A 17,344-nucleotide genomic window follows, 5' to 3' on the forward strand; every position below is an offset into this window, starting at 1 on the left:
GGTATGTTATGTCAGGCTCATTAGTAATTTAACCTTCCTTAATAATCCCTGAAAATAACATATGCAAACAACGCAAGTACCCATCCCAGCAATCTTGGAATAAATGCCTCCCGAAGTAGTGACAGTCACACAGCTCCCCCTTTTCTCAAAGGTCTATGCCACTGGGCTCTCCACCTTGGCAGAGGAAGAATGGAAAGACAAGATATTCACAAAAGGCCCTACCAAAGGCCTTAAGTTAAGTGCTAGAAGGAAACTGAAGTCCTGTGCCAACACTAGTGGAATGTGGGCAGGCACAAAGAGATCTTAATTAGGAGACCTACAATTAAAACAGTGAGTCTCCCAGAGAGAGAGAGAGGGGCACACTGCAGTGTGTTATGCCTCAGAGCAAGCAAAGCACTGTCACCACCTCCTCTAGCTACAGGGCAAGGAAGGCAATGGGTATGGAGTCTGAATCTGCAGATGCTCTGAGGACAGCTTCAAGGTGGGCAAAGATATGGAAATGAAGTCAAGATAGGATTATTTTCTCTTCTCAACTTCCAATCAGAAGGCAAATCACTACTTTGTGAATGATGGTTTCCCAGAGGAGCACTATGCCTTAAGATAACCAAATGGAAATAAACGATGGGGACATGTCATATGGTTTTCAGTGAGAATAAAGAAAAATTCTGAAGACTACATTTCTGATGCTCAGTATAAACCAGAGTCCTACATCTCACAGCCTTTTAGGAGCTGCTCCCAGCAACACAGGTACTGACTGTCACTTTTGAATTTATCAATTCATCGGTGCACAGAATTTTTTTCATTTAAACACTCACACACCTAAAGGAATACAACAACCTAGGCCGAAAATAACTTCCCTTTTGCGGTCAGGAATCCATAACATGGAAAACATGAAACAAACTTAGTCAACCAAGAGGGCCTCGCAACACAAGATAATGATTTGTATTTAAAAATCTGATCTTCGGGACACCTGGGTGGCTTAGCGGTTGAGCGCCTGCCTTTGGCTCAGGGCGTGATCCCGGAGTCCCGGGATCGAGTCCCACATCGGGCTCCCTGCGTGGAGCCTGCCTCTGTCTCTGTTTCTGCCTCTCTCCCCCTGTGTCTCTCATGAATAAATAAATTTTATTTAAAAAATAAATAAAATCGGGATCCCTGGGTGGCGCAGCGGTTTGGCGCCTGCCTTTGGCCCAGGGCGTGATCCCGGAGACCCGGGATCGAATCCCACATCGGGCTCCCGGTGCATGGAGCCTGCTTCTCCCTCTGCCTGTGTCTCTGCCTCTCTCTCTCTCTCTGTGACTATCATAAATAAATAAATAAAAATAAATAAATTAAATAAATAAATAAATAAATAAAATCTTATCTTCATTTTTCTTATAGATTAGTCAACTTCAGCAAAGAACTTTTTCCACATAGTTAAGTCCTTATATTGTGTCCATACACTTAAAGTTGTACTAAGGTGAAATTTCTCTTCCTCAAAGTAGCACTGCTTAAATGGGCAAATGTACAAACTAATGTTAAAAATCACCAAAGAGGCTCACCGACTCTGACTCTATTTTAAATAAACTCAGAATAAAAAGTTCTGCCCTGACCAAAAAAAAAGTATATGATAGAGAACAATCAGAATACTGGCGCAGAAAAAGTTCACGAGCTAACACTTAGCCCAAGTGTTTCATTTTATGGATCAGATACTCAAGGTTAAAAGTGAATTGCCCAAGGTCCCGTAACTGGTCAATGAGAGAGATGAGCACAAGAAGAGCCCGTGTCCACTGATTTCCACTCTGAGGCTTCTTCTATTCCACTTGTGTTCTCTTGCTTCCTTTTCCTTCTGTCAAGCTCAGGATTAGCTATGAAGGCCACGACAAAACAACTCCCCCTCTTGGTACATATGTCCAGTGAACACCCAGAACAAAACAAAAACAAAAATCACAGGTACTCTCTAATCACCTTCTGCCTACAGGAAAACCATCTTTTTTAGGCCCAACCAAGAGTGTGCCTCAGTCTACCTCAACTAAACTGCCATTTCAAATGAAAGCAAATATAGACACTGTTGTCATTCAGTTTCGATTTATGTCTCTTTGAAATGTGTCATGCTGTGATCAAGGTGGAAATTTTGAATTCAACATTTTATGAGGTGGTAAGGAAGGTAAGTAGACTATGAAATTAATAAACAAAGGCTGGTTGCTGATATATAAACGTTTACACTTCTGGAGTTTGTATTAAAAACAGCTCAAATTCTCATCAACAGGCAGGATGCTGTACTGTGTTTATTTAGATGGCAAAGTATAGTGGCATTAACAGTACTGGAGACAATCCTCAGAAAAGTGGACACTTATGGAGGGAAAAGGGGAGATGAAGAAGCACACCTCTGTGATTTCATACTTTGCTCAGTAAAATAAGTAAAACTTAAATTCTACTTCCTGATTGTCAAAAAGCCCAAACAGAGGAGACCAGCAACACCTACATATTTTTTAAAAGAATCCCATGCTAATAGAATTTGGTCATGAAGAACTCTTATATGTAGTTGTTACCCAGAGATGTTCATAACAAGGGAAGTTGGGGACCTGTGTCAGTGAAGGACAAGTCTCCTGTGACTGAAGGAGTTTAAACAGGTAAGTGATCTGAAAGTTCTATTACCTTTCAACCACCTGAACCTACTAGTTCTGTAAGTATTAACTTACATTTTGTTATAGACAAGTTACAGTCATTATTCACTTAGAGCAGACCAGAATTTAAAGAGGGTAGACTCATTTTAGGTCACAAAACCATTTCTTAATGAATCCTGACAAGACTTGATACAGCTCTGTGAGTGAATTCTGAGAAATAATCTTTAGAATTCTCTAAGTGTGTCTGCCCAGGGGAACCCTGAACTTCCCTTTGGGAACCTTATCATTGATTTGTGAGACTCTGTAACAAAATGCTTGGTTTCTACACTGAGAACTACCAGGTCAAAGGATCTAATCACTACTAAGTGATTTAGTCCTAAGCCATACTATGGGTTAGCACTAATCAACGCATACCATCAGCCCATACTAGACTGCCTCCAACTACCACAGAAAAAGCTTACCCAATGGAACAACAGCTCATTCAAACCCAATTCAGAAAAAATACTGAAGTTTAACGTCAGGAGTCAACCACTCTTCTCAGAGTGAAGTATGCTCAGGCCAAAGTTTTAAAGAAAACAACAACAACATAGGAATATAATCTTATTTGAAGTTAACTGCAGTTCCTTCACAGGCTTTAAGGAAGTGTTAGCACCTGATTAAAACTTTAAAGGTGATTTGTCAAAGACCAACAGATAAAATATTCTGGTGCCCAGACATTAGGTCCCTGAATCCAGGTGACTCTCTTTCTAACCAGTCTCTTGAAAAGCTACGATTGGAAGCTGTCAGCATAGAACTTTGCTTTTGAATATGTGATAACAACATTTGGAATGTGAACACTTCGACCCTCGATACAAAATACATAAACATGCTAAAACAAGAAGAAAATACTTCTCAGGATCCCCCTTAAAATAGACTAACTTCTCCTAATAGAGACTTTCTTATTATACTCAAATATACATGGGGCTGAAATTCTACATATAACCAGGCAAGTCTCAATTTCAAAAATAAGCAGGTAAATGAAATGTCAGTAAGTCTTTTTTTTTTTTTTTTTTTTTTTGCTGCTGTATCTTTTAAAAAAGCAAAATCAACTCACATTTAAGCACCAACTCCATGCAAGTAACCTGAACGGTTCAGTCTTTTTGTCATGTATGAGGCCTTTGGTTCTCCAACTACATGGGATCTGTGTTGTTAGCTTAAAAAATACAGAATTGGCCTTTCAAAAAAAAATAATAATCTACAGCAACCAATAAATAGTCTCAATCAACCCTGCTGACTGCAGCTGCCTTCTGAAGGCTGGGAAAAGGAGGTGGAGAGAGAGCAGAGAGAGGCAGGGAAGAGGGCCGCTGCAGCTAGCTAGCTACATAGCAAGGAACACGCCCCCATCATGTCCTCCTTGCTCTGTCAGAAGGCGGGTTGTTGTCAGTCTCCTGATCAGGCTGCCTTAGATACGATTTTAAAAAGGAGGCAGGAAGACTAACAACTAAAAAATGCCAGCTCCTTGAAAGGAGGGGCCAGGGTCTCTGGGACCTCCTCCCTCCCCTTCTTCCCAGGATCTTTCCGTATATCTAGAGGGGTGCAGGGCACAATAGGGGACAAGGGGTTTGCCCGGGACCAACGGCAGAGCACGCAGGAAACGGCTGGTTGTTATCTTTCCCTTTCTGTTTCAATCAAGAGCACTCCAGAGCAGCAACCCCCTACCACCACCCCCCCTTCGCTTCAGCCCCTAGCAGCTGCTCTTCCTCCTCCTAGCATCCCCCATCTCAGTCTCCCCCCCCCCCTCCCCTACAATTCAAACTCCCCCTTCTGCATCCAATGGAAAACAAATGCGCAACGCCACTGGCTGGACCTGAACTCAACTTCCCTTCCCAGGGCAACTTTCCTTTTCGCTGAAGGGGGTTGAATAACGCCCCTCGAGGCATCTCCCATTCCTGCCCCAGTGCTAATGGGGAAGGAGCAAAGCTCTTGTCCCCTTCATCCACCTCGGGTCCCCCCCAGAAGAATCAGAGAGAGAGAGATAACCCTAACTCCTCCTCCTAAGGAATAACTTTGCTTCATAGCCCCCTCTTCCTCCCAACCCAAAGCAACCACCACCACCGGCATAATAAAGTAAAACTGTCCCTCATCTAGCCCTCCTCACCCCAACCCTGCTTCCCGCACCCCTTCCAAGCCCCAGGATTGGCCTAGGAAAAAGGTGGATCAATAGTGAGATGACGGAGAGGAGGAGACGGGCGGGAGGGAGCTAGGGCTGGAGACTGCGTGCTCTCAGGCTCAGTGGGTGGGGTAGGAGAGCAGCTGCTTCCCCTGGGAGGATGCTGCCCAAGTCCCCCCGCAAACACCTCCCCTCGCAGGGGCCCCCTTCCCCAGAGCTGGAGGGAAAGTCAGCCTCCGCTCCAGGGGGAATGGTGGAAAGCTGCTCCTCTCTGAGCCTGGGGGACAGTGGACTATCCTCGTCTCAAAGATGCCACTAAGCCTTCATTCTAAGGGAGGGAGAGGGTGGAGTGAAGGTAGAGTGAGTCCCTGCGCCCAGGAGGCTGGAAACTGTAGCTCGGTTAAGATGGGGGAAAGAGCCTGCTGGCGGTAGGAGGAGGTCCCCGTTATCTCCGGAGCGAGAGCAGGGGAAGGGAGGCAAGGTGGAGAGGAAAGTGGATTTTTCCTGGCGGGGTAGGGGAGGGAGGAGGGAGGATCTATCTGCGTGGGGTGGGGGTGGGGGGGGGTGGGGGTGGAGGATGCAGGGTGGAGGTGAAGGAAGGGGGAGTGGCTGCTAGTGCAGGGACCCGGCCCGGGGATGGGGCGAGGAAGGAGGGTTCGTCAGGTTTTCGGAAGCAAAGGTGCTGGAAGGGACATGGGTCCCCCAGGGGTGGGGGAAGAACGTGGCCCCGCGCGAGGCCGTCAGCCGAGGGATGCCCAGGAGGAGAAGTGCCCCAAGAGCCCAACATCTGCCCAGAGAGGGAGGCGGGGATGTGGCGGGATCAGGTCTCTAGGAGGGAGGGAGGGAGGAATCTTGCTCGGATGAGGTAATCTGTGAAAGGGAGGAGGGGTTCAGTCCCGGGATGGGAAACCCCGGCGAGGGGTCTGTGCCAAGGGATTTGGGGCAGGGGCAGGGGCAGGGGCAGGGCCGGGGCCGGGGCCGGGGCCGGGGGCAGGGACCGGGGCGGGGTGGGGGGGTGGGGTGGGGGCGGGGGGGGGCGGGCAAACGCCCGCGGCCAGATGGGCCCGACCCCGGGGGCTGGGGGCGCCCGGGGGTCCGCACCCCCGGACGGGGGGTCCCGAGCTGGGCGGGCCGTCTGCCCCGGGCCGGGGACCCCGGGAGGGTCCCGGGGTCGGGATGCTCCTCCATCCCGATGGGGGAGGGGAGCGGGTCCGCGGAGGGTCGAGACCCCGGGCCGGGGGGTTCCTCGCCCCCTTACCTCTCCGCTGCCGCCTCCCCCGCCGCTCTCCCCAAACACGGCCCGGAACCGGCGCAGGTTGGTGCCGATGGCGGCCGAGACCTGCAGCGCCGCGTCGAAGCCCGGGCCCACCCGGAGCAGGGCCGGCCCGGAGGAGGCTGAGGACGATGACGAAGACGAAGACGAGGCGGACGACGAGCAGGCTGCCGAGGCGGCGGCCGCTCCCCCTGGAACCCCGGCCCCGCTGCTTCCCGCCGCCGCCGCCGCGGCCGCCACGGCCGGGGGGGAGGGGGGCGCCCCGGGGCCGCCGCCGCCGACCGGGGGCCCGGGGGGGAGCAGCAGGGCCGGGACGCGTTGCCGCGGGGCGCCCCCCAGGCCCCGGCGCCCCCCGCCGCCGCCGCCCCCGGTGGTCCCGGGCCGGGCGGGGAAGCGCCACCGACAGCTGTGCGCCATGTTCGCCCCGTGAAGTGAAGCAGCGAGAGGGAGAGGCGACAACACAGGGGGGCGGGGAGGCGGGGGGGGCGGCGGGCCCCGGAACCTGCCTGAGCCGCGCGGCGCCGCCCGCCCGCCTGCGCCCGCCCGCCGCTATGCAGAGCGCCGGGCCGCGCCCGCCCGCCCCGCAATCTGCATGGCGCGCCCGGGCCTGCGCTCCCGACGCCGGGCCGCCGCTCCGCCAGGCCGAGCCCCGGGCCGCCGCCGCCCGCCCGCCCGCCGCCCCGCAACCTGGATAAGTGCGTGCCCCGCCCTCCGGGAGCGGCCAGGCGGGGGGAGCGGCGGGCGGGGAGGAAGCCCGGGAGCCCGACGCGGCGCGCGGGTTCCGGGGAGGGCGGAGGGGGGCGGGGGCGGGGGCCTCGGGGACGGCGGAGGCGGAGGGCGCCGGCCGCCCGCAGCCTCGGGGCCGCGCCGCCGCTTACACACGTTCCCGGGACGCGCCGGGAACCGAGCCGCCCGGGAGAGCGGCTTCCAGTCTAGCGCGGCTGCCGGGCCGGGGGGCGAGGGAGCCTCCTCTGCCTCGAGGCGCGGATGCGGGATGGGCTAGCCCTCACTCACTGAACGCTTCTGGAATAAAAGAGCCCTTGTTGTACCTGATGCAAAAAACGGAAGCGTCGCCCAGTTTACTCTATGCAAAATAGACAGGCCCTCAATGAACGCGCTTTAAAATTTAAAAAAAAAAAAAAAAAAAGGAGAGGGAGAGAGGAGAGGAGCCCCTCCCATTTTCATGCTGGAGCTCCCCTCTCTCGCCCTCTCTCTCTCCAGAATGCGCACGCCGAGTGGCAGGTCTCCCGCCACCTCCTCGCCCGACCGTGCTCTCGGGGCTCAGGAGCCCCTGGCTCTCGTGCCCTTCCGCACAGAGTTGGGTCGTGTTTCTCCAGCCCGGGCACTGGGGCCACGGCGTGCTCCGCTAACGAGGCGGTGTTACAACGAAGCTGAAGCTGGATGGCTAACGGGGCCTGGAGGGAAGAGGCGGGCAAAAGCGCCCCCGCCCCTTCTTCCTCAGTTCTCTGCCTGCCGCTGCATGCAAAGCAGACCCTAATGTATGCATGCGGAGGGAGGGGGGCTCGCGAGCACGTTTCTGATTAAGAGAGGGGGAGGAGAAGAGCGTTGGGCATTATGATACACTGGGTGGAAGGGGCCCGCCGGCGGCGAGCTCTGTGCGCGGGGTTAGTAGGCTGAGGGGGGAGGGGGGAAGGAAGGAGGCGGGGGAGGGCGGGGGATGAATATCCACCCGGTTTACTTTATTGCGGGAAAGAGGGGAGGGCGCCTCGAGCTAGGCGTTAGAAGCCTGCGAGGCTGGGAAAGCGGAGAGGGGAGGGAGGGGATTGTGCCGGGAGAACTTGGGTTGAGGCTGAGGCTGGGGGATCGATACACACAGCCTGCAGGCCCCGGGGCAGCCTCCATCCCCCCAGCCGCGGTGGAGTTCGCTGGAAGGTCACGCAGCCTTCCTGGACTCCCGCACGGGTACAGAGCACGCTGCTTGTAATATTACAGCCTGGGGCGGCGATTTGGGGAAGGAGGGGGAGGGTCGTGGTGAGCAGGTTGCAATCGGCTCTGGCCCTCTGGAGGGTGCACTGCACGCCTCCAGAGAAGGTCCACGGCCTCCTGGTGCTGAAAACCTAACGTCCCTCCGCCGGCGAAACGTTAGTGCCGAGCGAACGACGGGGTGGGGGCTAGAGGCGAGCAGAGAAAGGGAGGAGACGCGGGCAAGCTCCAACTCCCCCAACTCGTCCGGGATCGATCGTCGTTCCAACCGCGCAGGATGGAGCCCAGATGGTTTGCAAAGCGCACACTCACAGCGCACACACAGAACCAGATTCCGTTGTTACATCGCGTGGTTTACTGGGTGCAAAAAAAGGGTGGGAGTAGCGGGAGAGTCTCTTCAGCGGCAGCCCCAGGACTCTGCTAAGGATATAGACACCCCATTGTGGACGGTTTCTCCATTGCAATATATTTGGCGGTAGGCGCTGGGGGTTTTGCTTCAGCGTAGCTGCTCTGATCAGTTACAGATTGGCGACCACGTGGATTCCCTCATGCATCCTGATTTGTTCACTCTCTCACTCTTTCTCGCTTATTTTTCTTTTGTATTTGCCGCCCCCCCCCTTCTTTAATATGCATAACGGTCTGCAGAGGTAACAGGCAAGGGGACCTAGTGACAGCCTTTACATAACTGTGTCAACAGGATTTCTTCCCGTCCCTCCACCCCTGAGAAAACATAAACTGCCTGGGTTCCCAGTACCCTCAATCCAAGCACACTTCATTTGGCACAGGTGGGAGGTCTGCAGGTTGGGTGGGGGCGGCTGAAAGGAAGCATGTCAGTGAAGATTGTATGAAGTCCCCCCAGACTCAAGCCCCTGGGTAGAAAAACTCCTTGAGAAATCGAGTTTGTCTCTTTGCCTCCAGACTAGTCCAGAAGGAGCCAGAGCAAATCAGAGTTTGGTTTATTTTTGGAGCTTTGAAGGCAGAAATAATAATAACTTACATTTGTAGGGTGCTTTCCGTGACCTGAGTGTTTTATGTGCATTCAGTTCTCGCCAACCCTCTGAGATTAAGTCTCGATTTTACAAATGGGGAAACAGGCCCAGAATAATGTTCAAGGTCACACAGCTAGTAAGTAGCATCATTCAAAGCCATGGGAGTCTGACACCAATATCCACTAACCATATTGCTGATCCCCAAAGACATACTACGCTACCTCACACCCATTAGGATGGCTACTATAAACAAAGAAATAAAAAAAAACGCACACAAAAAAGCAAAACAAATGCGGGTGAGGATGTAGAGAAATTGGAACCCTTGCTGGTGGGAATGTAAAACGGTACCACTGTGGTGGAAAATAGTAATGAGGGATGCCTGGGTGGCTCGTTGGTTGAGCGTCTGCCTTCAGCCCAGGGCATGATCCTGGAGTCCTGGGATTGAGTCCCACATCGGGCTCCCTGCATGGAACCTGCTTCTCCCTCTGCCTGTGTCTCTGCCTCTCTTTGTGTATAAATAAATAAAATCTTAAAAAAAATAGTAATGAGGGATCCCTGGGTGGTGCAGCGGTTTGGCGCCTGCCTTTGGCCCAGGGCGCGATCCTGGAGACCCGGGATCGAATCCCACGTCGGGCTCCCGGTGCATGGAGCCTGCTTCTCCCTCTGCCTGTGTCTCTGCCTCTCTCTCTCTCTCTATCATAAATAAATAAAAATTTAAAAAAATAGTAATGAAACATTATGATGGTTCCTCAGAAAATTAAAAATAGAATTACCATGTGATCCAGCAATTCCACTTCTGGATATATATCCAAAAGGATTGAAAGAAGGCTCTCAAAGAGAGTTTTGCAGACCCTTGTTCATCGCCGCATTCTTCACAGTAGCCAAAACAATTCATGTGTCCATCAACTGATGAACGGGTTACCAAAATGTGGTATATTCATTTATTGGAATATTAAGCCTTAAAAAGGAAGAGAGAAAAAAGGAAGGAAATTCTGCACCGTGCTATAACACGGATGAATCGTAGACACGACACGCTAAGTAAAATAAGCCAGTCACAGAAAGACAAATAATGTATGATTTCACTTATGTGAGTTACTTAGAGTAATCAAAATCATAAAGACAGAAAGTATGGTGGTTTCCAGGGGCCAGGGTGAGAGGAAGATGGGGAGTTATCGCTTAATAGGTATAGAGTCTCAGAATTCCAAGATGAAGAGTTATGGGGGTGGATGGTGGTGACAGCTGTACAACAATGTGAATGCCCTAAAAATGCATGTGCTTTATTTTTTACATTTTAATTCAATTTATTTTTCTTGAATACCTAAAATATTCATATGGTTAAGAGTTTAAAGGAATTAGGAGTCCCTGGGTGGCTCAGTCGGTTAAGTGATGGGTAAGAGTCCCACTCTTGATTTTGGCTCAGGTCATGATCTCAGGGTTGTGGGATCGTGACCCACAACAAACTCTGTGCTAACGTGGAGCCTGCTTAAGATCCTCCTCCCCTCCCCCTCCCCCCGTCCTTCCTCCAGCTCATGGCTTTCTCTCTCAAACAAAACAAAACAAAACAAACAAACAAAAAAAAAAACGGGATCCCTGGGTGGCTCAGTGGTTTGGAGCCTGCCTTCAGCCCAGGGCGTGGTCCTGGAGTCCCAGGATCCAGTCCCACATTGGGCTCCCTGCATGGAGCCTGCTTCTCCCTCTGTCTCTGCCTCTCTCTCTCTCTCTCTCTCTCTCTCTCTCGCTCTCTCTCTCTCTCTCTCTCATGAATAAATAAATAAAATATGTAAAAAAAAATTAAAAGAATTAGTCTTCACTCCACTCTTGTTCTGAACTCCCCCCTCCCAGTCATCATCTCACCTTTTCTTAGGAGCAACTAATGTTATCAGTGTCTCATACAGTCTCCCAGGGATAGTTTGTGCCTAGACAAGCAAGTGCGTATAGAAGTTGTCTTGGGATCCCTGGGTGGCGCAGTGGTTGGGTGCCTGCCTTTGGCCCAGGGCGCGATCCTGGAGACCCGGGATTGAATCCCACGTCAGGCTCCCTGTATGGAGTCTGCTTCTCCCTCTGCCTATGTCTCTGCCTCTCTCTCTCTCTCTGTGATGACTATCATAAATAAATAAAATTAAAAAAAAAAAAGAAGTTGTCTCATAAATGAGACAGGATCGACCACGCTTCCTGGATCTTGCTTGGAAATCTATATCTCAGAAATAACTCCTATTAGTAGATAGCTCTTCCTCATTCTTAGGGCCTCATGGAATAGTTGTTTATGCACATAATTTATTTCACCTCTTCCTCAGAGGTGGCCACTTGTTTCCAAACTTTTGTGATTTCAAACAATTTCGCAGTGGATTACTCTGACCATTTGTAATTTTGCAAATGTGCAAAATCTCTGTAGTATAAATTTCTAGAAGTGGAATTACTGAGTCAAAAGGTACATACATTTCAGGGTGCCTGTATGGCGCAGTCTATTAAGCATCTGACACTTGACTTTGGCTCAGGTTATGATCTCCGGGTTCTGAGAGTAAGCCCATTGGGCTCCACACTTCTCATCCTCTTCCTCTGCCCCTCCTGCTCATGGGATCTCTCTCTCCCTCTCTCTATAAAAATAAATAAATAATCTTTTTTTTTTAAGATTTTATTTATTCATGAGAGACCGAGAGAGGCAGAGGGAGAAGCAGGCTCCAGGCAGGGAGCCCGAAACGGGACTCGATCCCAGGTCTCCAGGATCACACCCCGGGTTGAAGGTGGCACTAAACGGCTGAGCCACCAGGGCTGCCCTCTTTTTTAGAAAGATATGTACATTTGTAATTTTGATAAATGTTGTCAAGTTGTCCCTCATAAAGATTATACTAATTTAGGGGAGCCTGGGTGGCTCAGTCCATTAAGCCTCTGCCTTTGGCTTCCATCATGATATCAGAGTCCTGGGATCAAGCCCCACACTGGGCTTCCTTCTCTGTGGGGAACCTGCTTCTCTCTCTCCCTTTGCCTGCTGCTCTCCTTGCTTGTGTGCTCTCTCTGTCAAATTAATAAATAAAATGTTTTTTTAAAAAGTTGATAGGGCAATCTGGGTGGCTCAGCAGTTTAGTGCCACCTTCTGCCCAGGGCGTGACCCTGGAGACCCGGGATTGAGTCCCACATCGGGCTCCTGTGTGGGGCCTGCTTCTCCTTCTGTGTCTCTGCCTCTCTCTCTCTCTCTCTCTCTCGTTCTGTCTCTCATGAATGAGTGAATAAAATCTTTAAAAAAATTAAAAAGATTATATTCGTAACTCCCGCTGACAATGTTTAAAGTGCCTCTTTACTCCACCCTTCCAGAAAGAATTTTTAACTTCTTGATCTTTGCCAACCTAAAGGAAATGCCCATATTTGACATTTCTTCCAAATGACAAAGGGAAAATTTAAGACAGGAACCCCTAGGGACTTGTGGCTTAGTGATGAAAGTGTCTGCCTTTGGCTCAGGGCATGATCCTGGCGTCCCAGAATCGAGTCCTGCATCAGGCTCCCTACGTGGAGCCTGCTTCTCCCTCTGCCTATGTCTCTGCCTCTCTCTCTGTGTCTCTCATGAATAAATAAATAAAATCTTAAAAAAAAAAAAAGACAGGAACCCCAAATTATGCCCCTTTTTGCAAGCTTATGAATTACTTCTGTTTGAATGGACCTCTAGATGTTCATTCCCTTTTCCTCTCTCTAGAATACTTTTCATTGCAAGCCAGTATCATGGTGGAACTAACGTGGGCTCAGAGAGTCACAAATTGGCTTGAATTGCAGGTCTAGGAATTGCAGCTATGTGATCTTGAATCAGGCACCTAGGCTCATTACACCTGTTTCCTAATTTACAAAAATAAATATATTAATAGCAACTTCACAAGACTATTTTGAAGATTGAATTACATAATCTAGGGATGCCTAGGTGGCTCAGGGGTTGAGCATTTGCCTTTGGCTCGGGGGATGATCCTGGGATTCCGGGATGGAGTCCTGCATTGGACTTCCTGTGTGGGAACCTGCTTATCTCTCTGCCTGTGTCTCTGCCTCTCTCTCTCTCTCTCTCTCTCTCTCTGTCTCTCATGAATGGATAAATAAAATCTTAAAAAAAAAAAGAATTACATAATCTAAGTAAAGTGTCATCTCTCTCATTCAGGTAGACACATTCTACCCTTAGGGATTTCCCTAGGCATTAGTGAGGATGCCCTCTCTCAAATCAGCAATGTCCTTTCTCCAAACAGGCCGCCAATGGAAAACATTGCATTAGTAGTCCTTAAAGTCATCAAACTAAGAAAAGAACAGTGCCTGAGTCATTTAAACTTGCCCATTGGATGGCGTGATCATCACTCAACAGAAGACAGTTCAGAATCTTAGTAATTTTGGGGATGGCTGGGTGGCTCAGTGGTTGAGCATCTGCCTTTGGCTCAGGACATGATCCCGGGGTCTCAGGATGGAGTACCGCATCAGGCTCCCTACAGGGAGCCTGCTTCTCCCTCTTCCTATGTCTCTGCCTCTCTCTGTGTGTCTCTCATGAATAAATAAATAAAATCTAAAAATAATAATCATCATCATTTTAATAATTTAAAAACATTTTTTTATTTTTTAATTTATTTTGAGAGAGTGGGGAATGGGGAAGGTAGGGGGCAAAAGGAGAGAAGCAGACTCCCTGCTGAGCATAGAGCTGATGGAGGGGCTGCATCCCACAACCTGAGATCAGGACCTGGGCTGAAATCAAAAGCCATGCACTCAACGAACTGAGCCATCCAAGCCCCCACCATGGTTCAGAATCTTTAGATGCTACTATCTTCTGGGGAAGGAAGGCCCAAGTCCATTACCTTTCTATGCAGGCACCCTTTTATAAGGAAGTGATGGTTACATTTTGCTACTGCCCTGAACCCATTTCTGAGCTCCAAAAGAATTAGGTATAGCGATGCCTAGGACTAAAAGGACTGTAAATACTGACCCTGGTGTGGACAGTTGGCTTTCTGTAGTCCTGGCCAAAGGCAAGGGCTAGATGATTTTGAGGCCATGAGTTCTTTGAGAACTGGAATCATGTGTTACCTTTCGTTGTATCCCCTTGTGTTCAGCAGTGTCTGTATCAGCCCAATTAATGTTTGCAGAATAAATGACCCTTTCCAGCTGAACTCTCAGACCTTGGGATTCATACCCAAAGGGTCTTGTTTTATCAGAAGATTTTGGCAGCATGTACTGGGCAATTTATTTGTTTTAAAAAAATTTATAAAATCAGTTTAATTGTCTCCCTTTGAAATTCTACTGATGATGGTTGCTCAGTCTGTGAAGCCTCTGACTCTTCATTTCCACTCAGGTCATGATCTCAGGGTTGTGAGATCTAGCCCCTCACAGGGCTCCATGCTGGGCTCAGAGCCTGCTTAAGATTCTCTCTCTCCCTCTTCCTCTGCCCTTCCCTGCCCCCTGTACAGGTTCTCCCTTTCTCTCAATACATACATACATAATACATAATTGTACCCATGACCAAAATTCATATCTCTCAAAGACAGAAAAATGACAGGAAGAATTATTATTTGATTATTATGATTTCATCTTGTAGAAGCTTGAAGCAAATGTGATATTAAAGCATTTCCTAAAAAAAATAAATAAATAAATAAAAATAAAGCATTTCCTTTCCCTCTCTTCCTAGGTCCTCTAAACTGCAGTCCTTTTTTCTTTTTTAAGATTTTATTTATCAGAGAGAGAGAGAATGAGCGTGTGCACAAATGAGGGGAGGAGAAAAGGGAGGAGAAAGAGAGAGAGAAGCCCAAATAGACTCCCCACTAAGTGTGTGTAACTCTGCATAGGGCTCAACCTGGGGCACAATCCCACCACCCTGAGATCACGAGCTGAAACAAAATCAAGAGTTGGCCATCAGGCTGCCTGGGTGGCTCAGTGGTTGAGCGTCTGCCTTTGGCTCAGGTCGTGATCCCAGGGTCCTGGGATCAAGTCCTGAATTGGGCTCCCCACATGGACCCTACTTCTTCTCCCTCTGCCTGTGTCTCTGCCTTTGTCTCTGTGTCTCTCATGAATAAATAAATGAAATCTTTAAAAAAAAGAGTTGGCCGGGATCCCTGGGTGGCTCAGCAGTTTAGCACCTGCCTTTGGCCCAGGGCATGATCCTGAGGTCCCGGGATCAAGTCCCACATCGGGCTCCTGCGTGGGGCCTGCTTCTCCCTCTGCCTGTGTCTCTGCTTCTCTCTCTCTCTCTGTGTCTCTCGTGAATAAATAAATAAAATCTTAAAAAAAAAAAAGAGTTGGAAGCCCAACCAGCTGAGCCACCCAGGTGCTCCTTCCCAGGACTTTATTTTTTATTTTTTTTTAAATATTCATTCATTCATTCATCCATTCATTTATTCAAGACATAGAGAAAGGCAGAGACATAGGCAGAGGGAGAAGCAGGCTCCCTGCGGGGAGCCCAATGCAGGACTCAGTCCCAGGACCCTGGGATCACAACCTGAGCCAAAGGCAGACGCTCAACTACTGACCCACCCAGGTGCCCCTTCCCAGGACTTCAGACTCATATAGCCACATGCAGTAGTCCAGGTATGGGTGCAGGGGCAGTGGAGATGTAGGAATAAGGACAGATTCCAAAGATATTTAGCAGATAGAAGGACTTTTAGTGTCCATTTAGATATGGAGGGTGAAGAAGAGGGGCTTTCCTCAGGTTGCTGGCTAGGGTCAATCAAGCAGATGCTGACACTGCCAACTAAGATAAGAACAACAGGAGAAAGATGATTTTGTTCAGAGATGATGAGCTTGGTTTTGGAACAGCCAAATTTGAGATGCCTGGGAGAGCTGCAGGTGGAGCTGTTTAATAGGCAGCTGGATATATCAGCCTGGAAGCTCAAGAACAGGCTGAAAATCTAGATCTAGGACTTGGAAGATCAGAAAGGGCCACTGAAAGCTTGGGCCTGGGGGTACCTGGGTGGCTCAGTGGTTGAGCGTCTGCCTTTGGTTTAGGTCCTGGGATCCGAGTCCCGAATCGGGCTCCCTGCGAGGAACCTGCTTCTCCCTCTGCCTATGTCTCTGCCTCTCCCTCTCAGTCTGTGGCTCTCATGAATAAATAAATAAATCTTAAAAAAGGGAGGGGGGTAGAACCCAAAGAAACCCAGGTCTATTGGATGGGCTGATAAAAAGTAGCCAATGAAAGCAAGCGGAGGAAGAAGGCTCCGTGACCAAAACGGGCAGGAGGGAAGCCAAAGGAGAAAGCCTTTGAAACAGAAGAGCTGTAAAAAATGTCCAACACAGCTGAGAGCAAAAGGACTGCAGAGTGTCCCTGGTAGTCCTAGGGAAGTCACAGGCGATCCCTGCAAGAGCAGTAGTGGGGGGCAAAGGTTAAGTGTGAGGTCAGATTGTATTGGGTCAAGGAGGAAATGAAAAGGACAAGGAGAAGCAAGTGGAGGCCACTCTCCAGAGGGGCTTGGCTGAAAAGGGAAAGAGAAAGACTTTAGCAGAGCCCAGCTGGTGAAGAGGTGTTTTTTGTCCTGGTGGTTGTTTTTTAAGCTACTTTTTGATTATTAGAAAAATAATGTATGGGGGCGCCTTGGGTGGCTCAGTCAGTTAAGCATCTGCCTTCAGCTCAGGTCATGAACCCGGGGTCCTGGAATCGAGCCCTACATCGGTCTCCCTGCTCAGTAGGGAGTCTGCTTCTCCCTCTCCCCCCTGCTTGTGCTCTCTCTCAAATAAATAAAATCTTTAAAAATAAATAAGTAAAAGTAATGTATGTAAGGTGAAAATTTTCAAGTAGTATGGAACAACATAAAATTAAAAATCTGAATGTCCCCTCCTTTAAAAGGTAATCACTGTTAAGTTTGTTGTCTAATATTTCAGAATATACAGAAGCACAGATATATGTACATATTATATATATAATATGTACATATATATTATACATATACATATATAATGTATATATCTTTACATATGGATACACACACATTTCTTTACTCAATGTGATAACATACAAGCTAATATGCCTGATCCCTTCATCTTATTCACTTAGCAATATATCCTGGAAACCTTTCTGTATCTTTCTGACCTTATCACCTTTCTCTCTGTAACTCACTGTCCTTCCACTGCAATGACCTCCTTGCAGTTCCTGGAACACACCGGGGCACACTCACACCTTAAGGCTTTTGCACTTGCTGTTCCCTCTGCCTGGAATGTTCTTCCCCCAGATATCCTCTTGGCTCACTCTCTCACTTCCTTCAGATTTTTACTTCTGTGTCACCTCCTCAGAGAGGCAACCAGGTACCATTCATGAAACCCTACCCTACTTCATTTTTCTTCATGGCACTTATTGTCTGCTTTGATTTTTAGTTATGTAATTTTATTTTATTTTTTAAGATTTTATTTTTTTATTCATGAGAGATACAGAGAGAGAGAGGCAGAGACATAG

At 49.1% G+C, this 17,344-nt stretch overlaps 1 protein-coding gene across 7 annotated transcripts in view; it reads right to left on the reverse strand.

Annotated features, from left to right (window-relative positions):
• Window positions 1-6,442, reverse strand: part of KMT2A (lysine methyltransferase 2A) — an 87,913-nt gene extending 81,471 nt beyond the window's left edge. For 5 of the 7 annotated variants that reach the window (XM_038535989.1, XM_038535991.1, XM_038535990.1 and 2 more), the window contains exons 1-2: window positions 6,011-6,442; window positions 3,697-3,795 (exon numbers count right to left, since the gene is read on the reverse strand). In XM_038535989.1, the coding sequence (XP_038391917.1) occupies window positions 3,697-3,795; window positions 6,011-6,442 (531 nt within the window). The remainder of the gene's footprint in view (window positions 1-3,696; window positions 3,796-6,010) is intronic. The other 2 variants (XM_038535993.1, XM_038535992.1) reach the window with 1 other exon arrangement.
• Window positions 6,443-17,344: the final 10,902 nt, after the last annotated feature.

Source organism: Canis lupus, chromosome 5, assembly GCF_011100685.1.
Source record: "Canis lupus familiaris isolate Mischka breed German Shepherd chromosome 5, alternate assembly UU_Cfam_GSD_1.0, whole genome shotgun sequence".
NCBI lineage: Eukaryota > Metazoa > Chordata > Mammalia > Carnivora > Canidae > Canis > Canis lupus.